At 41.4% G+C, this 27,102-nt stretch overlaps 1 protein-coding gene across 1 annotated transcript in view; it reads right to left on the bottom strand.

Moving 5' to 3' along the window:
* HTRA3 (HtrA serine peptidase 3) overlaps nucleotides 1-24,883 on the bottom strand; it is a 48,536-nt gene extending 23,653 nt beyond the window's left edge. Inside the window, exons 1-2 of the mRNA XM_069070574.1 lie at nucleotides 24,149-24,883; nucleotides 3,760-3,859 (exon numbers count right to left, since the gene is read on the bottom strand). Of these exons, the coding sequence (XP_068926675.1) occupies nucleotides 3,760-3,859; nucleotides 24,149-24,563 (515 nt within the window). The 5' untranslated portion in view covers nucleotides 24,564-24,883. The remainder of the gene's footprint in view (nucleotides 1-3,759; nucleotides 3,860-24,148) is intronic.
* Between the last annotated feature and the right edge of the window lie 2,219 nt (nucleotides 24,884-27,102).

The raw sequence follows: 27,102 nt of genomic DNA, 5'->3' as shown, positions 1-27,102 counted from the left end.
GTGTCAAGATGAAGAAAAGACCTCCATTTGGGTATTAAGTGCTGTGTTTAAACTTGATGTAACTCTGGGGTAGATTCAATTGTGATCCTGGGGTGGGGAACTTTTGACCTTTTTGTGTTCTATGGTTGAGCAAATGAATGTATTTTACTTATGTTTGGAAACTAATCTCCATTTGAGAAGAGGGGCTTTGTGGTGGACTTAATTAAGGTATAGCCTAGGGGTGGAGAAGTATTTGGAACAGAGACTTTGTAATTGATTGAATGATTGGAAAGTCCTGGGGTGGGGTAGGCCTTGGAGATGATTTAATCACACTTAGTAAATGCTGTATTTTGAATGATGTCATGTTTTGATCTTCTCTGTTCTGGGTTTGTTACTGAATAAAATAGAGAGCACCTATGCTGGTATTTTGAACCTGGGAAGTTGCCTTTGCTTGGTATTACATTACACAAACCACTCCAGTATCTTTGCCTAGAAAACCACAGATAGGGTCACAAAGAGTTGGGTATGACTGAAAACGACTGAACAATAAATGATCATTTTTAGTCACCATTGTCATCATCTTCATCATCTGATATCATCACTAGATATCTGTGTAGAATAGCAAAAACAGCATTGGATCTGGAATCAGGAGTCCTGGGTCCTAGTCTCACTTTCTGCCGGTTATTGGCTGTGTGTGACCCTAGTATGAGTTGTTTAAATTCTCGAAGCCTCAATTTCTACATCTCTACCTCACAGGATTGTGGTGAGGAAAGTACTTTGCCTACCTTTGAGTGCATTTTTTGTCGTTGTTGTTGTCAGTTTCATGGCTCTAGGGAATTCCCACCAAGGAAACTCCCTCTATTAATCTAGATTGGCAAATATTTTGGCAACTTGCAGTCTTTTCTTGCCTTGTTCCTGAACATGCACTCTCTCCTCCAGCTTTCTAAATCCTTTTTATGCATTGCCTTGCCCCATTAGACTGTCAGCTCTTTGAGGGAAGGAACTGTCTTCCACCTTGACTGTGAAAGATGCTGTACTACATGACTTCTAAAGTATTTCCATTCTTTGGGTGAATATCCTATCACCCCTACTAGACTGAAATCTCTTCTAGAACAGATAAAACTAAATGGTTGAATTTCAGAGTTTGATGTATCCATTTAGTAAAAGGATGTTTGTAATCTTTAGGCAGTAATTAAACTAAATGGAGCTCAGTCCTGTGATGGTTAAAGAATAAATTGTTTACCTTCTTGACATAAATTAACTCATTAGTGCCCCGATAGTCCCCATAGTCCAAATGGAGCAACCATTTATCAACTCAACCCTCAGGTCTTGAAAGGGTCCTTCTGAGTTAAATAGATCACTGGCCTTTAGTATCTTAGTTTTCATTCTCTCTTCCCTAGAATTGATCACAGGGCCTTGTACGCTGGAGGAACTTTACAACTTGTTGAATTAGAAGTGTTCTGCCTGTTTACCAAACATGGAAATGGTGGCTGTTCCTTCCAAAGGTCTATCAGTTATATTTGGTGATCAATGCTCATCACTTCTTGGCTTTAAGTGACTTTTCCATAGTTGTTACACATTAATCCTTTTCATGCATTCTACCCTTCTTGCCATTCCTCACACGTGTTTTCCATCTCACAGTGCCTGGCTTTGTACTGGCTGCCCCTCAAGCTGGGAATGTCTTCCCTCCTCACCTCTTCCTATTGTATCCAATTTCTTTCAATGTTCAACTAAAATGCCACTTTCTACATGCTGCCTTAAGTCCTGATACCTGCCCCCTCAACCGTATGTTTATATTTTAAAATATTTTGTATTTACTTATATGTGTGTTAATTGATTCCCTCTTCTCCTTCCCCCTAGTACATAGTAGGCATTTCATAAAGGTATGATGATTGACTGATTGTTGCTATATGTAAAATCTTGTGCCAGGCTATGTGGGGGCAGATAAAAGACTAATTCTTGGCCTTAAGGAATTTCTAATCTCTGCAGGGGGATTTTTTTTGTTGAGTTGTTTTTTGTTGTTTCTGACTCTTCATGACCCTATTTGGGGGTTTTCTTGGCAGAGATATTAGAGTGGTTTGCCATTTCCTTCTACAGATCACTTTACAGATAAAGAAACCAAGGCAAACAGGGCTAAGTGATATGCCCAGGGTCACACAGCTAGTGAGTATCTATAGTTGGATTTGAACTCAGGACTTTCTCACTCCCAGCCCAGTGTTCTATCCACTGAACTGTAAAAACTGTACAGTTCTTCTAACAGCACAGTTCCTCATGTCATTCTCCTGCTCAAAAACTTTCAATGACTCCCCTATTAACTGGAGGATAAAAAACAACTCCTCAAATCAACATATAAGGCCCCTCACAATCTGACTCCAACTTCCCTTTCTGGCTTTCTTTCACACTACTCTTAATGGGTTCTATTCCAGTCAAATTCTCCAATCTTGTCCTGTCTTCTCTTGCCCCTTCACATTCACACATAAATGTTCTTATTCCTCAGAAGCAGGACACAGGTTCTGGAATGAGAGAACTTGGGTTCAAATCCTGCCTCTAAAATTTATTACATGTGTTAACTTATAGCAAATCGTACTTAACTTTTCTGGGCCTCAGTTTACTCATTTGTAAAATAAGTGGCTTGGGCTAGATGACCTCTGAGGTCCCTTCCAACCCTGAATCTATGATTCCTATCTCAACCCATGAAATCCTTGTCTTTCTTCAAGGCCTTGGTCGTGTCCACTATAAATTCTCCTTTGTTCTACCCCTGCCTTCCACCTCAACTAAATGGGATTTATCCTTTCATCTTTCCTAGATCACTTTCTTCAGTTCTTTCCCCTGGGTCCCTCTTATATTCTACCTTTTAAGGTATTCATGTGTACACCTGCCCTAGCTACCTAATGAACTATAAATTCATTATGTGAATAAACTGTGAATTCCTCAAGGACAGGCATAACTTTGTTCTTTTTAGAATTTCTTTGCATCTCTCAAGCTTAGTTAACATGAAGTCTGGTACATCATCAGTGCTTAAAAAAATCTTTGTTGAAACGAATCAGCTGAAATTAGAGATCATTTGAACTAGGAGGGCCTGGAGGGTGGTTAGAAGCTGAATTGGCAAGGAGGAAACCAAAAAGAGCATCTGAGTAGGAGAGAACAGCGTGAGCAGAAGTTTGGAGGTCAGAAGGAGCAGGATGTGGGGTCTGGGGCTGAAAGGGAGACAGGGGGTGGGGACGGACATGGAGAAAACTGTCTGAACTGAGATGGAGGGTTTAGGTTTTACTTCCATCAAAGGAATCATCGACAAAGGAAACACAGAAAGCTGACGGGAGGATGGAAAGTACCGTGTTTCCCCGATAATAAGACACTGTCTTATTAGTTTTTGGACAGAAAAACACCAGAGGGCTTATTTTCAGGGGAGGGCTTATTTTAATGAACATTGACAGCAATTTTAATAAACAGGTAAATGTGAACAAAAAAATGTACCTTTATTCAATAAGCAAATCACTGGGGAAGAACAGGATGACTCGCTCACTGCTGCAGCTCTGATTGGATGCAGCTCGGAGCGCGGCGTGCGTTTCAGGGGGGGGGGACGGTGCGTGTAGTGCAGGGGATCACCTTCACTACAGTAGCAATCTCAATAGGGCTTATTTTCAGGGGAGGGCTTATTTTAGAGGAATCTTACACAGTAAGGGGAGGGCTTATTTTCGGGATAGGTCTTATTATCGGGGAAACACGGTAGTGTGTGCAGGAATTGGTGGGTACAGGCAATCATAAGAGAGAATTACCTACCTTAGAAAAAGTTCAATGTGAACCACGGCAGGGGCGATCTTTTCCACCACATCCGCAATGAAGTTAAACTTGTACCTCGGGCTGGTGAACTGTTGGTGACCTATACTAGCAGAAAGAATTGGGTATGTTAATAAGAAGATGCAGCTTCCATGATCTACCTGGAAAAAAAAAATAGAGAGCTGAGCTCTCCGTGGTTTTGCCGTAATCAGTTTTATAACTATAATGACAAAGACTGCTTTTGTGGCTTCTCCTTAAGCAAAACAGATGGGAAAATCTGTGATTGCTAGACAAAGAAGGCAGAGAGGAGAGTGATTATTCCCTCTCCAGATGATCTCTTTGTTTGAAAAGAGGAGTCAGGGGGGTGACTAGGTAGCACAGTGAGTAGAGCACCAGCCCTGGAGTCAGGAGGACCTGAGTTCAAATCTGGCCTCAGACACTTAACACAAAAACTAGCCATGTGACCTTGAGCAAGTCACTTAACCCCAATTGCCCTCCAAAAAGAAAAGAGGAGTCAGGAACATTCCTGACCATTCTGGACTCCAATGGTAGGCTTAAAATTGATGAGTTAATTAAAAAAGAAAAGATTGACAACAGATTTTTCTGGAACATATGGACTTGGATTCCATTTCTAACTCTGTTACTACCTGTGTGACCATGAGCAAATGACTCTCTTTGGGACTCAGTTTCCACCTCTATAAATTAAGGGGATAAAGACTTGAAGCTCTTTCTAACTCTAAATTCCATTATACTATGACATCTATTGTGTAATAATAAATTATAATAGCTAGCATTTACATAATGCTTCAAGGGTTTATAAAGTGCTTTCCATGTTATCACATTTGATCCTCTTCCCTTTGAGGTATTACTATAATTATCATTATCATCCTCCCCATTTTTACAGAGGAAGGAAACTTGAGGGAGACAGAGGTTGAGTGACTTGCCCAGGGTCACCCAGCTACTAAGTGTCTGAGACAGGATTTGAATTCAGGTCTTTCTGACTCCAAGCCAGCACTTTGTACATTGGTACTACTTAGCTCCCTTAAAGAGAGGTTTACTTGCATTAGATGGCTACAAATATCTGGAAAGCAAAATGTGTATTATGAGTCAAAATGGGCAAGTAGAGAGAGTACTGGACTCAGGATCGGGATGACCCGGGTTTTAATCCTTGTACACATTACCTCATTTTTCTGAGACTTAGTATCTTCATCTGTAAAACAGGGGTAGAGGCAGAAGTGTCTCAGAGGATAAAACCCTGGACCTGGAGTCCAGAAGACCTGAGTTCAAATCCAGCCTCAGAAATTTACTAGCTGAGTGACCCTGGGCAAGTCACTCAACCTCTGTCTCCCTCAAGTTTCCTTATCTGTAAAATGGGGCTAATAATAGCACCTACTTTCTAAGGATGCTAAGAAGATACTATGAGTTAATCTTTGTAAATTGCTTTGCAAATATTAAGGCTCTAATAAATGCTAGCTATTATTATCTACTACTCAAAGAAGTTGTGAGGAAAGAATATTGTAAAGCTGAATGGCTTTTAGACACAGGAACAATGATGGTGTTTCTGGTCTTCTGACCTACCACCCTCACTTTAAAGCCTAGATTCATGGGGCAGCTAGGTGGCGCAGTGAATATAGTACCAGCCCTGGAGTCAGGAGGACCTGAGTTCAAATTCGACCTCAGACACTTAACTAGCCATGTGACCCTGGGAAAGTCACTTAACCCCAATTGCCCTGCCCTTCCCCCTCCAAAAAACCCCCAAAAAGTAAAGTCTAGATTTATTCATGATTCACACAAAGAAGAGTGTAGCCCCAAACACTTAGAACTGAAAAGCACCAAAAACAAAACAGTAAGACCTCATTCTTCTCAGCAAGGCCTCATTCCCAAGCCTATGGGATTGCCCTTCCAATATCCAGCACATATTTAGGAAGCCCTTTGCAGGAGGCAGCTTGGCAGCATGAAAGAACATTGTCTCTAGTTCAAAGCCTACACAGTTGTTGTCTATCCCAGTAACCTTGGGTTCTTTATTTAACCACCCTAAGCCTCAGCTTCTTAATCTGTGAAATGAGGACTCTGGACTAGTCAGTCAGCATTTCTTAAGTGCTGGAGATATACAAAAAGAGGCAAAAGACAGTGCCTGCCCTCAAGGAGCTTACAATCTAATGGGGGAGACAATATGCAAGCAACTATGTACAAACAGGCTATATATGGGAAAGATAGGAAATAATCAGCAGATGGAAGTCGCTGGACTTAAGAAGGGCTAGGAAAGGCTTGGTGGAAGAAAGCTAGATTTTAGTTGGGACTGAAAGTAAGACAGGGAAGTCAGTAGTCAGAATGGAGGAGGGAGAGCATTCCAGGCATGAGGGACAGCTAGAGAGGAGAGATGGAGCATCTTGTTCATTTAACAGCCAGGAGGTCGGGTCACTGGATTGATGCGTACGTGTCAGGGGAGTAAGGTGTAAGAAGACTGGAAAGGTAGGGGGAGGCTGGGTTATGAAGGACTTTGCATGCCCAGCAGAGTATTTTGCATTTACTCCTTGAGTCAATAGGGAACCACTAGAGTTTATCAGGGTGGTGACATGATCAGTCCTTCACTTTAGGAAAATCACTTAGGTGACAGAATGGAGAATGGATTGGAGTGGGGAGAAAGCTGAGGCAGGCAGACTCACTGGCTGGCTGTCACAACAATCCATAAGTGAGGGCGCCCGTACCAGAGGGGTAGCAGTATCAGAGGCAAGGATGCTGCAGAGGTGAAACCAGCAGGCCTTGGAAACGGGGGTGAGAGATAGTGAGAAGCTGAGTATGACTGAGGGACTGGATGGATATTGTTACCCTCTACAGTAATAGGGAAGGTAGGAGTGGGGGAAGATTGCAGCAGGGAAGATAATGAGTTCTGCTTCAGACATATTGAATTTAAGATATCTACTGGGCTTCCAGTTCCAGATGTCTGAAAGAGAGTTGGAAATGCAAGTTTGGAGGTCAGCAGAGAAATTGGAGCAGGGAAGGTAGACTGAGAATCATCCACATAGAGATGTAATTTAATCCATGGGAGTTGATGAGATCACCAAGAACTATGGATGGATTTCATGAGGTCCATAAACTCAGAAGGGAAGAAAATTATATCTTTATTTTCACTGACCTCTAACTGAAACTTTGCAATTCCTTTAATTATGTAAAGGGCATTATTATGATGAGTATACATAGGGTTCGTAGAGTGTCAAAGGGGTGTATGACAGAAACAAAGGTTAAAAAAAAATCTTGCCTAGATGGTCTCTGAGATACCGTCCAGCTCTAAATTTATAATTCTGCAGTCTTACAAAATGCAGAGTACAGTGTTCGTCTTTAGGGGAGAGAAAAAGTCTAGCTAAGGAGTAGGTTTGTGTTTTCAAGGAACTTAAAAAGATATTCCTAAGTATCCAAGTCTAGTACAGAGAAGAAAAAAAATAAGCATAACTACAATAAACAACATTACATGGAAAGTGTATTATTGACTAGAGAGAAGGGTCAGAGAGGATAAATGAATAGGTTAACTAAATAAATGGTATAGATTTCCAATCAGACCTGGATGCTGGCAAGGCTTCAGTCCTGAAAGCATGTTTTCAGCTGAGGAATGTTTATCTTACACTTAGTTGGCCAGAGGCAGTGGAAAGAATGTTGGACTTGGGGACAAGAGACCCGAGTTTGAATTCCTACTTCGTGACTACTTTGTGAGTTGCCATGCAACTCAGCCTCAGTGTCTTCATCTGCAAAATGGGAATAGTGTCTGTACTACCTTCCACCAGAAGTAGTCCTGAAGAAAGTACTTTGTAAATCTTAAGGTACAATATAAACATGACTTATTATGATTAGTGAGAAGCATTTAATCTGAGGTTTGCCAAGCAGTTCATGAACTTTGATGAAACTTTTTTTGATGGATTGAATTTCGCTCACTGTTAGCAAACAAGCCAAAGGCATTTAAGAAATGACTGGCTTTTCTTTTTTCTTCAATTACAGGCGTGTGCCAAGGTCTCCCACTTAGCTATGAAGGTATTGACTTAATTTGGAACAAACAAAGCTCAGTTTTTGCCTTGAAAGGCTTCAATTTAAAAAAAATACTCATATACTCCCCCCACCAAAAGGAAAAAAAAAATGAAAGAAAAAAACATTATTGGAATTCAATCTGTCAGCAAACTCCTGACATGAAAGATGAAGCTCAGTGCTCAAAATTAGCCTTGCTGTCCAGCTGTGATGGCAAGCAACCACAGAGTAGGACAAGACCTCAAAAGTAGTTTAATTTAACTCCTTAGACCTGGGTTCTATTCCCAGTTCTGGGCTCTACTCCCTCAGGATCTGGGCGAGACAATCATGAATCTCCTCTTTTCAGCTCTAAATCGTTTGAGTCTATGGTACAGAAAAGAATCTTCCTCAACAAGAAATTATCTAGCCTCTATTTGAGTACCTGCAGTGATGGTGAACTCACTACCTCACAAGACATCCATAATTGAGAAGTTCTTTATCTTAAGTCATAGTCAGCCTCTTGTGGCTTATACTTTTGCTCCTAACTCTGCCGTCTGGGGCCAAGCAGAACACATTTAACCTCCTTTTCCCTTCAGATGGTGATCAAATCCTTCTGAAGACTTTTTATCTCCAGTTTAAGAATCCATAGGTCCTGCAACTGTTTTCCAGTCCCCTCCCTATCTTGACTGTTAATGTCCCTCTTAAATTGTGGGACTGGGAATAGAAGACACTACTCCAGACAAGATCTGATGAGGGCAGAGAACAGTAGACCTACCACCTACCTTGTGGTACAAAGTGATATTCTGGAGAAAGGAACCATGTCTCTAAAGCCCCAGGATTCCACCCTAGAGCCCTCCTCCTAAACAGGATGTTGATTAATTATTAACATCCGTATGGGCCTTTGAATATTTGAAAACACTTGGGGCTCACAACAACGCTAAAGCGTACATATCACAGTGTCTCCCTCAGAGAGGTTAAGCAGTGTCTTGCCTATGATCACACAGCCATAAGTCTCACAGGCAGGATTCGAAACTAAGTCTACCAAACTCCAGGACCACTCCATACTCTACATTACTCCTGGGGATGTCAGTGGATGTCAGAAAGTTCAGAGAAAAGATTATGACCTGAAATTCTACAGAGGACTCTGGCCTAGGAGATAGGCAAGCCTCTTTTAAGACAAACTTCTGACAGCATACACTCCAGGAGGATTTGCAGCATTCCTGATGAGCGTATTTTATTTGTTGCTGGTACCCCACAGGAGAAGAGGTTGTTTAGGGTCCCGTATAAAAGCCGCTGTTCTCCCCTGGTCTCAGTTAAGCCCTCTGGGCTTAAGGATGGGATGGAGGAGGATGGATGGGGCAGGATCCTTATGGAGGTTGGTTGAACACCGAGCTTGTTTAGGGAATTTCTCTCAGAGCCAGGACTTGTGACTCCCTGTCTAGAGCTCTTTGCTCTGCTCCCTGCTGAGTCCCCCCCCCCCACCTGCTCCATGTGCCTGCAGGTCAGAGTTCCCACCTCTCTACTTAGAGCTAGCTAGCCTCAGTCAAAGGTATCGTTGTGGTCAGCTGAAGACGGGGCTCCATGTTGCCTCTTAGCACTGATGTAGTATCCTGTTTCCCAGATAAACAGCTGGTGTCTAACCTCTGAGAGCCATTTACACCAGAATCTGGCTGATCATAAGCCTAGAATCAAAGTCCCCTTGTACTGGGTCAGCCCTGGAGCACAGGTCGGTGTTGGGTGGGTGGGGATAAATAAAGTGGCAGGAGATGTGGTGGTGTTTTAATAGCAGGAGGCTCTTTTTAGTCTCCACACTTATCAGCCAGCAGGAGTAAATCTCTTTGATGGATTACTACAACATAAACAGAGTGGGACATTTGGCAGATTTAGAGTTTGCCACTTGGTTTTATGTCAGTCCAAAATTATTGAAATACACACACACACACACACACACACACACACACACAAATGAAATGAAACCTCTTGTTTACATAAGCTTCTAGTTGAAATAAATGCCTAGCAAGTCCAGCCTAGTGATCATTACTCTAGGGGACATTGAGGGTGTAGCTGAAAAAAAAATGTGGGAGTAATTTTTTTCATTTGCATAGCTTGAATAACTCACAGGGAGGGATCCATCTGTCTGTGCCTTCACTGAATAGATTTGTGCAATGAACTCAATTTACTAAAGCCCAAGTATATGAGCTGGAGACAGGCACTAGGAATACTCATGGCAGGAGCATGGTATAGTGGGGAAACCCTGGAGTTAGAGGAAGAGACCCCCCCTGCACTACTTGCTACCTTTACCATCTAGTGAGCTTGGGCAGCCCAATTAACACCTCTCTGGGACTCAGTTTTCTCATCTGGAAGAGGAGGGGGAGAGACTAGATGTTCTCTGAAGTCTAACTCTAGACTCTAAGATCCTATGTGGTCTGGACCAGTGACCACTCTACAGACAGAGAGTCTGGGCCATCCTGAGGTTAAGTGATGCTCCCTTCACCAAAGAGATTTGAGAGTATTTGCAATGTCAGCTACCACACTGCCCACTCCAGTTTCTCCAACTGATCCTTGTGGGAAATGACTTCAAGGCTCCTTAACATTCTATGGCCTTCTACTGGCTATCAATATCCTTCCAAAAACATGGTGTCCAGAATCATATTTATATGATGATTCCAATATTTGCTGGACAGGGCAGAGGACCAAAAATAGTACTCTAGGGCTATTCCCTCCTTCATTGTGGATACCATGGCTCTCCTAATTAACCTAATGCAGAATCTATAAATTTGGTGTACCATTTATCTTTAATCCTAATCCTATCCTGCTATTCCTTTAAGTCTTTAAAGGGAAAATGGGATGCATACCCATTTGGGAATGCTGCAAGAAGGGATTCCTACTTAGTTCAGCCTGAACTGGAGAACTTTGGTGGTCAATCAATCAGCATTTATTAAACACATACTGTTTGCCAGACATTGTGTTGAGTGCCAGGAGTATGAGTAAGAAAAGGAAAACAATCCCTCCTCTCAAGGAGCTTATGTTCTAAGGGCTCCCTCTCAACTCTGACATTTTGGAATCCTGGGAGGGAATCTAGGGGCATTGGGGTGGAGAAAGAAGGAAGATTCAAGGCTTTTAAAATGTTTCCCATATGTATAAATGAGTCCTCAAAATGAAAGAATTAGATGGAAGAAAATAATTTTACATTCCCCAAAACCAGACTTCCTTCATATACTACACCAATCTGGAAATGCCTATATTTTAAAACAAAAATGAAAATGACTACCACTCTGGGCTGCTCCTGTCCTCAAGCCAGCATTCTGAAGTCAACTCTCAACTTAGGTGGAATTCTCCAAAAATTTCTTTTCTTTGCCCACAAAAACTGAACCATAAATCCCCCAAAACTTTGGTCCCCTGGAACAATAAAGGAAAACCCATGGGGGTCTCTCTCTGAAAGAAGAGGTTTAAAAAAATTTAGTCTGGCTGGAGAGAAGCAGGAGACCACAAGGGTTAGGGATTTGTGGCTTTTCCCTTAGCTCAAAATATTCCTGTATGACTGCTTTTTGGGTGGGAGGGATGGGGAGAGATTGAATTTGCATTCATTTGCAATTAAAGGAGACATCTATACCTTCAAATGGTATAAAGAGAGTCAGAATTTCCTGGCCAGAAGAAGGAAAATATTTTCTTTGGCAGTCACCATGATGTCCCTGAAATCAGTTTAGGAGGCAAAGAGCCCTAGATTGGGAGTCAGAGGACCTGGGTTTGAATCCTGGCCCTGATCCTTATCACCTGTGTGACTTTTGACAAATCTCTTTTCCCTTTCTAGGGCAATTTGTGAAATGAAAGGTTTGATCTCTTGGAGGAAACTAGAGAGTGAAGGGGATAGAGTTCTGGATCTGTAATCAGGAAGACCTGAGTTTGAATCTAGACTGAGTCACTTTCTAGCTGTATGACATTGAGCAAGTCACTTAAACCTCTATCTGCCTCTGTGACCCCATCTAGAAAATGAGGGTCCTTTGTAAGAATGAAAGACAAACAACAACAAAATGGGGTAATCACAGCACTTACCTCTCAGGCTTTTGTTGTGAGAATCAAAGGAGATAATGATTTATAAAGTGTTTTGCAAACCCTGATAGGCTCCATAAATGCTAACTAGCTTCTCTGGCTCTGATTTCTAGAGTCTGTATGAGTGACCTCTCAATAGAAAGTCTGGGTACCATCCAGAGGTTAAGCGATGCCCCCAGAGGGACCCTCTGAGTGAGAGACCACAACACCAGCCACCATTCCACTGTCTCAGAGTCCCTGTTTCATGTTCTAAAATGGGTTCTTTGAAACCATGAGAATTACCCTCCAGTGGTTTTAAAATTATATCACAGAACAGGGTCCTTAATGACTCCCTTTCTTTTCCAACATTCCCCCCTCCTCTTGCCCCTTGCTGAATAGCATCATTCGGGGCCAAGAATAATCTCAGCAGCTACTGTATAATGGTTTCTGTGAGGTTTGACCAACGTCAGGGCAGACCTGCTAAAATTCAGTCACTGTGTCACCAGAGTGGGGGGTGGTGATTAGGAGGAAGTATTTGACTGAAAACTGCAGTCACAGCTGAAAGTCCCATAGAACTCAGACATGCCAGGACAAATTGTCCTAGATTTTGATTTACTTCTTTTTCTAAAGAAAAAAAGACAGGAGGCTTCTCATTATTGTATAGGCATAATTATTCCTCAACTTACTCTAATCAGGAGCGTGCAATGGTTTTAAATTAGAAAGAGCTGGGGCTTTGGAATCCAAGGACCTGGGTTCAAATTCTGGCTCCATTACTTACTATCTGTATGCCCTTGGGAAAATTCTTTTCCTCTCCCTGTACCTCAATTTCTCCACCTGTAAAATGAAGACCTTGATATTTATCAAAAGGTTTCAACCTGAGGTATGAAAAAATTTAGCAAATTACTATATTATCCTATTGAAATATTCCAAAAGTATAATATTGTTAGTAAAAAAGTATGTTGATAAACATTTAATAACTTTATGATTCTAAAAATGTTATGTACTAGTTTTCTTTATGAAAAAATATCTTTATTTTTATTTCTTGTATGTATATATATATTCATAATAAACTCTAGAACTTATTTCTTTTCATACTAAATAGAGTGTTTGGAAAGATTTGGGAACAAAAAAATTAGAAACTACTAGCCTCAAAGATCTTAGGTCACCTCAAAATCCTATGATACTCTAAAATGCTAGAATAACCTAGAACCCTAAACAGAAGGGAGGAAGGATTTCAATTCCCTACACAACACACGTAAGCTGGGTATTGCTTCACTTGTATTCCAAACCCTAAGTCAGAAGAAGTGATCCAACATTTAAAATGTTGATGAAAAGATACTTATTTTTTCTTCTAAGAAAAGAGCCATGGTCAAGTCTTACCTCCTAGGGTCAAGAAATCTAAGCTCTTGAACAGTCTAGGTTTTCCTTGCCTTCTGGGAATCTTTCCCTGATTGACCCCATCTAGGATCATGGGATTTCAAGGCATGAAGGGGCCTTGAGATCTTTTAGTCTAATCCCTCATCCTTGTTTAAAACACGAGGAAACTTACATGCAGAGAGGTTTGCTAAATAACTGCATTGTCCTAGTAAATATTCCAAAAGTAGTGTTTTTAGTTAAAAAAAATCATTTCACTAAGCATTAAAGAGAGCTAATAAAGAGCATAGCTAGAATTTGAACCTACCTCTTCAGATTCTATATTCAATGCTTTTCCTATTATGTCACATTGACATCTCACTGACTTATACTTCTGTGCCATTTCAGACCTATGGACTTTCTACCATAAAAAAACACCAAAAAAATCCCAACAACTACTGTATATTTTATTACTGTATATATGTATACATACTATATAATAATATACTGTATAAATATATACATTGTATGTATATTTTATTATATATGTCAATGTTATGCATATACTACAAATGCTTTATATATATTGTATATATTATGTGTATACATATATGTGTGTGTGTGTGTGTGTGTGTGTGTGTGTGTGTGTATACAGAGAGAGAGAGAGAGAGAGAGAGAGTTTACAAAGCACTTTTTCCATAATCATCTCATTTGACCCTCACATACCTTGTGAGGAAGGCAGGGGAAGGATAATTCCTGAGGAAACCCAGACACCAAGAAATCAAACATAGAATCTTGGAGTTGTCAGGGACCTTGCATGAAGTATAAATTTCTTCTTGACAGGTGATTACCTACTTTTAATATCGTGCCATTTGTAGAGTTCAAATTTAGGGAAATAGTCAAGGAAGATAACAAATTATCAACGTGTTTAATTTGTGAAATTTTCCTCTGTTACTTTACATCAAAAAGTCAATTAGCCATGGCAGTCAATGGTGATGTCTTCAGTACCTCATGTCAAGCTTCAAGAATGAGTTTCTTGTAGACTCGTGAGCTCATAGGATGTCAGAGCTAGAAGAGACATTGAAGCTCTAGCCCTCTCATTTCACAGATAAGGAAACTGAGGCTGAGAAAGAGAAAGTGACTTTTGCAATGTGATCAAGCTGATCAATAACAAAGCTGGGATTAGAACTCAGGTTAATATGAATCCAAGACCTTCCTTCCTGTGTTTTCAGGTTTTAAAAGGAAGAAAAGGGTGGGAAGAAAACTCAGTCCCTTTGTCTCTGCCTAAATCTATTGCTTGGCAACTTCTCTGACAACTTCTGCATCTCACTTTAATTGAATACCAAGTTTTCTTGATGAATGCCAAGCTAATCTCACAGCCCAATCAGAAAAACAAATAACTTTTTGGCTCATCCACTCAAGCACTAGCTGAATAAGTCCCATACATGAACCAACAAGGGAACAGAGCATTCCCACTGTGGAATTGTGTTAAGGAGGTCTTAGGTCAGACAGACAGAAGTTGTCTCGTCAAAGCAGATTGTTGTCTGACTTGAGTCAATAAAAAAAAATCTTGGCTCAGCTTGCCTTCATTCCATCATTATTCATCTGAAATTCTTCTTTGTGTAGAGGGAAATGGGATACAAAATCACATCTGGCTATTTTCTCATTGAATGGTAGTCTTGAGATTCAGGAGCCTCCAAAGTTAGTATCATTTTTTTAAAGTCATCAACTTTGAAGCAGGGAAATGGGGGGGGAGGGAACACACATTTATTAAGCACCTACTATGTACCAAGCACCATACTAAGTGCTTTACAAACATTGTCTCATTTAATGACTCAACTTTAGTTTGATTTCTTGCTGAAATTTAGAACAGCATGTATGTGGACCTTAGGAACTCTTTGGTTCACTGCTTTACCTGAAAAATGAACTCCCTCTACCATTTTCCTGACAAGTTATTCAGTCTCTAGTTGAGGACCTCAGGTGATAGGAAACCATCCTAGAGCTTGCCTGTTGCAAGAGAGTTAGTGAAGTATGGAGGATGGAGTATTTGACTTTGGGGCAGGAAGTAACTGGTGTGAATCCTGCCTCTGACACCTATTAGATGGGTGACCATAAGGATTGTAGTACCTAGGTAATTAGGAGGCACAATGGATAGAGTGCTGGAAGTGCAATCAGGAAGACCTGTCTCCAATTTGACCTCAGCCACTAGTTGGGCAAATCACTTACCTCTATCTGCTTCAGTTATTCCATCTGTACCTACCTCCCAGAATTATTGTGAGGATCAAATAGGATATTTATGATGTACTTTGTGAACCTTCAAGCACTATATAAATGCTAGCTGTTATTATTGCCAGTATTATTATTGCCACCACACAGGGTTGTTGGAAGTGTTAAAGTATATAAGCAAAATATCTTGAAAAGCTAATAAGTGCTACGTAAATGTTGGCTCTTGTTATACCATTTGCTGAACAGTTGGAGTTGTTAGGAATGTCTTTAAAGAGTGATGGCCATTCTGTTTTTCTCTAACTTCTATCCCTGAGACCACAAAGAACAGGTCTAACTGTCCCTAGACTTCAAGGCAGCTATCATGTTTCCCCTGAAACTTGCCTACTTCAAGCTAAAACGAGAAGAAACAAAAACAGTTTCCCATAAATTGTCTTCAGATGGTGTGGTTTCAAAGTCCGTCATCATAACCTGTCCCCACTCCACCTCCCAACCCCACTGAAATCCTCCAGCTGGTCAAGTTCAGCATCCCTAGCAAAGAAATTACAAGAATATTGCACTGAATTTTTCCAGCCCCTAGGACAATTATGGGAGCTGAAGTACTGTTCAGGGGTCTCTCTTATTGAGTACAGTATGTGAGATTGTTAATTAGTACAAAAAGCCCTGGGCCAAGAAAAAGGAGACTCACACAATAGTCTGGCTCCTTTGGCCAAGTCCCTTCCATCTTTCTGGGTCTCAGTCAAAATCCTCATAAAAATGGAGAGGGTTGTTCCCTTATAGTTCTGTCAATTCATGAGTCTACAAAAGAACCCTATCTGAGAGTATATCATGAGTCACTAGAGACTTCACATTTCAATCACAATTACTTGTTTTGCTGTAAAGTGAAGGGGTTTTGCAGATGAAAAACTTAGTTTGCTAAATGTCCATACCATTTTGCCTTCTGAATATGCTTTGAATCACTAGTGATTCTTGATACATAAAGACGAATTTTCTTTTGCCAGGGCACTGGAGACAGATTATAGAAATTTATACCCTACTATGGCCTGGTTGACCTCTAAGATTTATTCTAGCTCTGAGATTCTACAATTCATCTAAATTTATTCCTTTAAACTTGATCCCTGGGGTTCAAAGGAGCCCTTTTTGACCACAGTGCATTTCTTCATATGTAAAATTGGTCATATGTGCATTATAACACTTCTAAATATACACACACTGTGAGTATATAGAATATATTTATGTACATGTAATAAATATAAAATCACAATTATATATGTGTATGTATGTAAACACACATATACATATATGCATGCATACATATGTGTATTTGTATTTATATGTGTATAGTTGTTGTTAGAAAGATCCTTCCACCAAAAAAAGTTTAAAAATAATCTTGCAGCAAATCTGGGAAAGAGTCTCTCTGGGCTTGGTTAGGCTGATAAAAAATTTATTTTAAAAAAGAAAAAAATGGGTAGCTAGGTGGTGAAGTGAATAGAGCACCAGCCCTGGAGTCAGGAGGACCTGAGTTCAAATGTGACCTCAGAGAGTTACTAGTTGTGTGACCTTGGGCAAGTCACTTAACCCTAAGTGCTTCAATAAATAAATAAATAGTCCACCTCATTCTAGAAGAAGCCTTTCTAACTTGGTAGAATTTATCTATCATGGGCTCCATTTGGTGTAGTTTTCAGTAACTCAAGGTCATGCCCATGCTACAAGATAATGGGAGATTTAGCAAATATCTATCAATCGATATATCTATCTCTCTTTGGAAAAGTCTGCTCTATGGTACTTCTTTTACTCTCAGGGGTTTTCAAGTCATCTGCATGTATAGATTATACCCAGCTAGAATACAATAGTATTCTAGAGTATGTATGATTTAAGGAGGGACTTGGGTTCAGCCCTGATCTGTTCCACTGATTAGCAGTGTGTAACTCTAGGAAAGTCTCACCATCTCCCTAAACCCATAAAATTAGGGTAATAAGATGTTCATTGTCTACTTTATGTGGTCATTGTGAACGAACTGCTTTGTAAACCTGGAAGTACTGAGAAAACAGTAGCTATGATTTCTTCAGTTCTGGGGATTGAGCAGACATTTTCCCATAGTAACAATGGAATGATAAGTTTTCCAGGTTAGCACACAATAACTATTTAGCCCACATTGTAAAATATAGTACTATTTCTCAGTTTCAAACAGGCTTTTAAAAAATATAATACCCATTCAGTCACACTTTGAATTAAATTAGGCTTTGTATACTTGAAAGGTTATCATATTGTTTCTATGGGGAAATTTGTGCCTATGAAGACTCAGTATATTGGGAACACATCTTCCTTACCAGCAGCTGCTATGGTCACCAACTTCTTAAGCAAGGTGGCAATAATTGTTGCTCCCTGGGACTCAAAGAAGCCCTTTTTGACCACAATACAATTCGGACTTCTGTTTTTATACCTAATGGTAGTATTTTTAAATCAAGGAGTACCTGTATTGTACTTGATACATCCAAAGAAAATTTTGGGATCTTATGTTGATGCAAATATCATCTGAAGAAAAGCAAAGGAAAAAAAAAACACTCTAATAGGCAAAGACATTTACATTTCTAAATTTATCCTTAACAGTCATTAGGGCTTAATTGAATTTGAAAAAGAAAATAGGGCAGATGAATATTTTTCACTTTTTTCTTTTTGAAAAGGGAAATTTTACATCAAAAGCCTACCTTCTATGAGCTCATCTGTTGTAGGTATCAACTTATACAATGTGACAGAATGGGGGAAAATGACGGGATTTGGAGTCCAAGAACCTCAGTTCAAATCCTAGTTGTGCTACTTAAAATGTTATGATCTTGGACAAACCTCTCTAGACCATGATTTCTACATTGGTAAAATGGGGATGGGGTTGAACCAGATGAACTCTAAGGTCCCTTCCCCCTCCAGAATTATCTGTTCCCTGCTCTTCTAAAATAATCTGATTTTGGTGAGGCAAGTCAACCTGGGGAAATGGAGGGGGGAGGGGCAGAATGTCTACAGTAAAGTACTTTAAATCTCTGTCCTTGGTCCTGTTCTCTTCAATTTTTTTTTTTAATGACTAGGAGAAAGCCACACATGGCATACCTTATCTATTCTGCTGGTGACATGAAGTCAGAATAGGCAGTGAATGAATATACTTGCTAACAATTAGAATCTAAAATATATATTAGCAAGATGAAACTATTTGCCAGTGGAACACAGAGTTATTGCAGAAGTGGATTGGGCCTTGACCCTTTGGAGAAAAATCAAAGCTGTCAAACATTTCCAGAAGCTGTCAGTGCTCCAGAGATTTGGTTGGCCTTTTATCCTCAAAACCTATAGAATTAAAAGGGAGGGGTAAGGCCAGGTGGCAGCTAGATGGCATAGAGAATTGGGCCTAGAGTCAGGAAGACCTCAGTTCAAATCTGGCTTCAGACATTTACTAGCTGTGTGACCCTGGGCAAGTTATTTAACCCTGTTTGCCTCAGTTTCCTCATCTATAAAATGAGCTGGGGAAGGAGATGGCAAACTACTTTAGTAACTTTGCCAAGAAAACCCCAGGTGAGGTCACAAAGAGTCAGACGTGACTAAAATGACTGAACGACATCACCAAATATTTCTCAGGCCTTTAGAGATATCTGTAGATGTTGTAGAGAAGATCTCCATATAGGAATTGGGGGGAAGAGGATGGACTAGAGGTTTATGAAGTCCCTTGAAACTTCCTACTTTTGTGACCTTGGGCAAATTATCTATCTTCCCTGGACCTCAGAAGACTCATCTGTAAATGAAAAGGTTGAATTAGATGATCTTTGAGATTCTTTCCAGCTCTGATACTCTATGAGCCCTAACACTCATTTTACTGACACACCAAAAGCCAAATTTTCTTCTCTTTAAGTGCTGTAGGTTTGGCCAAAAGGAAAGGCAGTATCCCTACAGATCACTCCTAAGTTCATCTGCTGTAAACTACCACCTGCCTCACTGGAACAGATCCTTATTTATTCCTTTAAACTTGTGCTCTGTGTTGGAGCTCAGAGTGAACCTTCTAACAGCCATATGGTCTTGGGATTCTCTATGCTCGGAAACAGGAGAGGCCAGGAGAGTATTGAAAGGGTTGTGTTTGGGAAGCAACAGCTACAGATGTCAAATGTTCTGGTCTTTAAACATCTTAACTGGTGGAGTTCCTGGCTCACTCCACCTTGGCCAAGTCTCTTGGTTTCCCAGTTCCTGTCAACCCAGCTGTGAGACTGCAGCAAATATGAGTCTTCCTTGAAAACCAGATGTTATATCTGAACTATGGTGTCCTGAGGAAAGAAGAAACACACATACACATACAAGTGATCTGTATCATTACTCCAGATTCCAGATTCCAAGCTTCAGACAACCCAAGAAAGCTGTAGAAAGGATTTTTTAAAAAGGCACCTCTCGCATTTAAATAAAGCTGAAAGAGGCTGTCAAAACCTGTTCTTCATAGGCATACTAATACTAGGTGGATAAATTCTTCATTTTAAGCTGCCTTGAGTGTATAATTCTGAAGTAATCACATGCCCTGGCCTTGATTTAATTGGAATGTCCAGAATATATCATGGTTGCACGATCAGGTGCTTGTGTTGTTTGATATGAAAAAGACACTTAAAACACACACACACATACGCACACACACACACACACACAGATCAGTTGCCTTTTGTGAGCTGGCAAGCACCCAGGAACTTTTGGCCTGCCTTTTGTGAATACAAATATCAGAGATATTTCTCCTTGAGCACTTTGTAAAGTGTTGTGATGGATTTGGTTAGAAATCCTTTCCAATTGAGCCTAAGCTGTGAGTAAAACCAAGTGCCCTCAGAAGTAAATTGGGTACCTGGAAAGGCCATTTATCATGTTGAGTCACATCCTTGCAGATTGGTGGCCGCACAACTCTAATGAGGCGATCACAGGTCAGAAGATAACTTCTAAGATAGAAGGATGGTGATGAATGGGCCAGACTGGCATTTTCCCATACCAGATTAATAACATCAAAGAAGTCAGAAGGATCTAAGAGGTCATCTGGACCAATCCTCTCATTTTACAGATGACGACACTGAGGCCCATGGATGGGAAGTAATTGCTAAAGCCTACACAGGTAGCAAGTGTCAGGGCTAGGAATTCTGACTCCAGATCCTTTGTTCTTTCATTTATAGCAGGCTGCCTTTCCCATAGGGCATAAAGTGAGGAAAAAGAGAAATAAACAAAATGCTAAGGTAGTTCAAGGGGGTGGGGGGTTGTTTGTGGGTGGGAGTAAGCAGTCTGGGAAGGCTTCATAGGAGAAAAGGTACTGGAGCTGGTCCCTGCAGTATAGGTAGGATTTCAGTCGGTAGGAATGGATCAGGGAGGAGGGTATTCCAGTGTAGAGAACTATAACTAAGAACAACAATGATGACTACAGTTGTCATTTAAATAGTGCTTTAAGTTTTGCAAAGCACTTGACCTATATTATCTCATTTGGTCCTTTTTTGACCTACCCAGGTTTACCCAACTAAGTAAATGCCTTGAGGCAGAATTTGAACTCAGGTCCTCCAAACTCCAGGTTACTCTATCATCTAGGCTTGACCAAGCTAACCTCCATTGTTTGAGTTTGAGTTTGTATGTGTGTTATTGTTGTTGTTATCGTTGATCTAGTGTGAACAAGGGCTTAGAGATAGGAAGCTGAAGGATGTGGCTAGAAAATGGTGAGTAGAGCTGGGTAGCACATTGTTGTGTACATGAAACAGTGGTATGGATAGGAAGCTATTTCTTATTGGAGGGAAGGAGAGTACATGCAAACTTAATTCCAATGGTACTTGATAAGTTGTGGCATATACAACCAGGAGTCTGTACAAAGACCCAGGTGATCTCTACCCTGTGATTTTGGGAAATCAGAGCAATCGCTTTTGTTTTCTGAGGTCAGCCCTCCTTCTACCCTCCAGGCTGAAAGAGCTAGAAACCTCAGTATGCCAAGGTTACACAGGGATAGCAGATGCAGAGAATTTCTTCACAATATCCCGACTTGTAGCTTGACTTCCGAGCTGTAAGAACAAGGATCTCCAATCCCTCTGCATGTCACATTGGGCTTGGAGATCATCTAATCCAACTCACATTATGGAGGGACCAGCGTTCTTCAGCCTAGCGATCCTGGCCTCTTGGCTGTTCCATGAACAAGATACTCCATCTCTGGGCTCTGGGCATTGTCTCTGACTGTCCCCATGTTCTCCCTCCATCACTATGACTAGCGACCTCCCTGGCTTGATTTAAGTTCCAACTAATATCCTACTTTCTCCACACACACACACACACACACGACCAAAAGCTTCTGTATCCCTCCCTTATTCCATGCTTTCTTTCTGTTCGTCATTGCCTGTTCATCCTGTACGTAGCTTGCTCTGTGTGTATTCATCCGCATGCTATCTCCTCCGTCACACTGTAAGCTCCTTGAGGTCAGGGACGGTCTTTTGCCCCTTTTCGTATTCCTGGTACTCAGCACAATGCCTGACACAAGATAGGCTTGTAATAAATGTTTATTTATTGATCGATTATAAAGGACACTGAAGCAATGAGAGCAATTTCTGTTTGTATAGAACTTTCCAAAGTGCTGTGTGGAAGGGAGTTATTATTCACATTTTACAGAAGAGGAACTAGACCCAGAGAGGTCTAGTTCAAGTCAGTGTGTGACTTGCCCAAGGTCTCACAGTTACATAGTGGGAGAGCACTGATTCAAACCTAGGTCTTCTCTGCTTCCAAAGCTACTCCTCTTTCCACTCTGCCTTTATGGCTTTGATAATTGCCATAATCAAATTTCATTGTATAGGATTCAAGATGGATCCACCTTGTACCAAATTCCATACCTGATTGAGTCATGTTACATATAAGAAGGCTCTTGTGGCCTAGAAATGGCATTAGCTAGACCTGAGCTCAAAACCCCTACTCTGGAGTCTTGGCTCAGTATTTTGAAAAAGTCTTTTTACCAATCCAACCATCTGTTTTTCTCCTCTGCAAAATGGAGAAAATATTCCTTGTAATAACTAATTCTCAGGATTTTTGCAAAGAAGAACTGAGATCATGGGTGAAATTGAATTGTAAAGCATGGTGTTGCTGTGAGCTGTTATAATCCTTGTAAGGATATTATGATCATTTTGCATATGATGATGTTTTAAAGACATTTCCTATTGAATATGGAACTGGAGCCATCAATTCACTTTTGTAATTGTTGAGAACATCTAATGAAACATCAGAGAAAAAATATAACCCTTTCATGCTACAGGCAAAACAAGTATTTAGGAAGTGGGATGTAATTTGTCTTGGGTAACAAGTTAATGGCAGAGCTAAGATTAGAACTCAAGTGTTTTTGATCCCATTGAATCATACTGCACTAACTGTGTGATCTTGGACAAGTCACTTCATTTCTCTGAGCCTCAGTTTCCTCATCTGTAAAATGAGATGTCCTCTCTAGAAAACCTCTGTGGTCCCTTCCAACTATAACTCTGTAATCTTACAATCCTATAGTCCTTTGTTAAGTAATTCCAAAACTATTGGACACTGCAATTAGGAGACCTAGTATACCTATCACAGGGTCCTTGACTGTCTTCCCATTTTTGGAGCAGCCCACTCTGGTCCATTCCCTTTGTAGTCAGCTTCCTAATCAGGGCACATTTGTATGCTCAGAAGCATCATTGCAAACATCCCTGGGCAAGAAACCAGTTGACATTGTTCCAATGCCCACTTTCCTACTAACCCACTGGGCTCTGAAGTATGGGCAGGTTCTACCAGTGGAAATGTGTGTGTTGGGGTTACCTCTGCTTTCTGGGCCTCAGTTTCCTCATCTTTAAAATGATGATCACTAAGGTCCCTCCTAGTTCTGTTGTCATATGAGTCCACGTTCTAATTCTAGATCCGACATTCTGTGTTTTGAGGTCCCTTTTAGGGGTATCCAAAAGTATAATGGGCAACCTGGGGGAGGTAGATTTCCCCTTATTAGGAGCCTTCAATCAAAGATCACATGATCACTTCTCTGGGGATGTAGTAAAAGGGGATTATGATTGAAGAATGGGTTGGAATCCATACTGAGAGTCTCTTCAAGTCTGAGACTTCTGTCGTTCTTTGATGTCAGCTCTGATATTCTAAGCCTGAAGGTTCTTCCCAATTCAGACACTCTAGGTTCTAAATTATAAGGTCCCTTCCAGATCTTATATTTTGTCTTCTAAATTCTAAGTTCCATTCTAATTATGACATTTTAGGACTTCTCTCACATCTGACACTTTAAAATTCTAAGTTCCTTTCCAGAACTGACAATGCAAGTCAATCAGCCAATCAAGAAGCATTTATTAAGTCCCTACTATGTTCCAGGTACTGTGATAAGGGCTTGGAGACACAAAAAGAAGCAAAAGAATCTTTGCCCTCAAAGACCTCATAATCTAATGGGGGAGACAACAAGCCAGGAGATATCAAAGAAGTCATATACAGGATAAATAGGAAAGAAGGAGAGATGGAAGGCATTAGAACTAAGAGAGGTTGGGAAAAGCTTCCTCTAGAAGATGGAATTTTAGCTGGGACTTAAAAAAAAAGCCAGAGGTCAGTAGGCAGAGAATAAAAGGAAGGGCGTTCTAGGCTTGGGAGAGAGCCAGAGAAAATGCCCGGGGCCGAATTCCTTTGGGAGCTCTCTCTAACTTTCTGACTTCTAAGGTCCCTTCAAGCTCAGCGGTTCCGCGCTTCAGCTCTCTCGGGCTAGATCTTTCCGAATCTTGCCTTGCCCCCCCAGTTACACACAGTGGGCCCGCGCTCCTCTTACCCGATTCACAGGCGCCCTTCTGGATCTGAATGACAGCGGGCAGCCCCTGCTGAAGGGCTTTGCGGCTGGCAGCCTTCAGCCGGCACACGTTGTCGTAGGTTCGCCCGTCGCTGCCGCACACCTGGTAGGTCAGCTTGCACTGGCAAACTCCCTTGGCGAAGCGCTTGCCCGCCGGGTGGCCACACTCCAAGCTGTCTCCGCACGGGGGGTCGTCCTTTCTGCCGCACGCATCGCCCTCGGCTGCTGCGCACACCAGGCAGCAGTTACAGCGGTCGGGCACGTACCCTCCAGGGCAGCTGGGACTGGGGCACTTGGAGACGTCGCAGCGCGGTGGGCATGTCAGGGGCTCTGCCTGGCCGGGGCGCAGCAGAGCCAGCAGCCCCAGAGTGCACAGCAGGAAGGTACTTGGAAGCATGGCGACCCCTCTCCACTTAGGGCTCAAATGCTGCAGCTTTAAATGATTTTAAAAGACCCCTGCCGAAGCGTTGTGGGACAGCTGAGAAACAAACAAGAGTCGCCCAGTTTCGGGACTCCAGAGGAGCGCAGACGGGCCAGAGCGGGGAGATGGGAGGTACTGCAAAACCTGCTTAGCTAAGGAAGCTGGCCCCGAGGAACGGGGATTGCTTCTCCCTATTCGGAGGGTTCTGGGGCCCAGAACATACAAAGCACTAGCCCGGAGGGGGCCGGGCAGAGGTGGGCAGGAGGAGGCAGGCCCCTGACACACAGAGTTGGGTGTATCAAGATCTCAGTTCAAGTGAGCCCTGGACTGGAGAGATTTCCTGGGTCAAGCAAAACGCGTAGTGCTAGGTGAAGGCAGCGGCTTCTACTCTTGCTCTGCTGGCAGGAGAGCGTGGAGCCAGATTTTAAAGCCGCCAGGCATCCAATGCTCCTCCCCACAACACACACCCTAGAGAAGAAAGAGGAGGGGGTTGTGGGAGTGGGGTGGAGAGGACTCCCCAAATCTGGCTGCCGAGCTTTGACGAGGCAGCCAGGGATTATCCAAGGAGCAATAGTCTTGCCGCAGGAGGAGGCAGGGTTGAGGGAGCTTGCGTTTAGGCGCAAAGAGGTATGCATGTGGGCTGTGCCTTAGGGGCAGCTGCAGCTGTCTAGGAGGAGGTGTCTGGGGCCAGCTGCGCGCCCAGCCTCCGAGCCAGACTCCACCTCCTTAGAGAACCAAATCCAAGCTCCTCTTCTCCCATCTCCAACTTCTAATCTCCCTCCTCCTCTTCTTGCTCCAAATCCAAACTACTTTCCTTTACCTTCTTCTCCCTTCTCTCCCACCCTTCAGCTTTGTTTTCCACCATCCTCTTTTACCCCTCTCTAGCTCTCCTTTCACCGGCTGAACTCTTAACGCTCTCTTCTTCTACTCGACTCTCTTTTCTTAGTTTTCCTCTTTCCGTTCCATTTTATTCCTCCTCTTTCTGCCTTTTCTTCCCCTCCATTCTTCCTCATCCATTCTTCTGTCTCTCTTGTCGCTCTTCTTTCTTTTTCATTTTCTTCTTCCCCAACCCCATTCTCTATCCTCACTTTACTTTCTCCCCTTAGTTTTCCAAGCCGGATTTCCTTCTATATCTCAAAGTAGTAGCTTTCCTCACTTGAGAACTTCAAGAGATGACCACTGTTGAGTATGTCTTAGCGAGGATTCTCAGCCAAGTATCACGCTACTAGGTCCCTTTCAGCTCTGAGATCGTGCAGTTGACAGAGGGATCATTACTGTTTATTTCAGGACCTGTGGTTCCTTTTGGGACATCTTTGCACCTATTTGAGGGAAGTGCTCCTGGACCTCAAGTACATTTTTAACAGTTTATTTCCCTTCTCCTTCCAGAAAGCAGGAAGTTTCAGATCTCAGGGCTCACTTGAAGCAAGATCTTGATCTCCTTGTTCCTCTTTGAGATGTTCTCATATTTGTATATTTTTCCAGGAATCTTTTAAGAAAATAAATAATTTTGTATCTTAAAAAAATAAGAGAAGAAGCTAAGCTGTGAGGGTAATATTTCAAAGTCTGGATTGGACCTGGAGAGAATGAGGCTGAGTCCTTCTAAAGGGATCATACTGCATGTTTCCTCATGCAAAAATGAGGGGTCTGAGAGCCTGTACGTTTAGAAGTGAATGGGTCAATCTTAATCATTTTGCCTGACTAATTGAAGTAGTTCTGGGTGTGGGAGTGGAATCTACAGACATATTGACCAATACAAGCTATATTTCACTTTACTGGCTACCTCTTTTAGTGACCAATTTCTATTAGCATAAGTTTCAACATTCATTCACATTTTAACATTCATTTTTTTCAGCTACAGTATATTAAAAGTGGAGCTTCAAAACCATATCTTCTGTCTCCAATTTCTAATGCTTTTCCCTTTCTGTAGTGGTGACAAATTTTCCTTCACGTAAAGAATTATTATTATTATTATTATTTTTAAACACCTGAAAGTTACTTCAGATAAAGTGGACTGAAAGTGTACTGAAAATGAGTCAGTAGTGTGATGTATGTCCAAGAAAGCTCCTTTAATCCTAGGATGCATCAAGAGAGCTATACTGTTCAGGCCTAGGGAAGTAGTAATCAGTCCTGCTAAACTCTGCCCTAGTCAGGACACATCTGGAATATTTTGGTCAGTTCTGAGTACCACACTTAAAAAAATAATAATATTTTACTTTTTCTAATTACATGTAAAGGCAATTATTAAAATTCATTTGTAAATAAAATTTGGAGTTCCAAATGTTCTCCTCCCTTTCCCCTCTCTCTCCCTAGAATAGTAAGCAATTTCATGTAGCTTATATGTATGCAATCATGTAAAGCATACTTCCATATTAGTCATGTTGTAAAAGAAGAAACCCTTTGAAAAAAATCCAGTTTGCCAAAGGAAAACACACACACACATACACATGAGGAAAGTGAAATAGTATACTTTGACCTGCATTCAGACTCCATAGTTCTTTCGCTGGATATGGTTAGC

The sequence above is a fragment of the Petaurus breviceps genome, unplaced genomic scaffold, assembly GCF_028583685.1.
Source record: "Petaurus breviceps papuanus isolate PSGF00001 unplaced genomic scaffold, PetGlider_PUasm1.0 140, whole genome shotgun sequence".
Taxonomy (NCBI): domain Eukaryota; kingdom Metazoa; phylum Chordata; class Mammalia; order Diprotodontia; family Petauridae; genus Petaurus; species Petaurus breviceps.
Note: the sequence above shows the minus strand (reverse complement) of the source record. Positions and strands in the feature narration are given on the sequence as shown.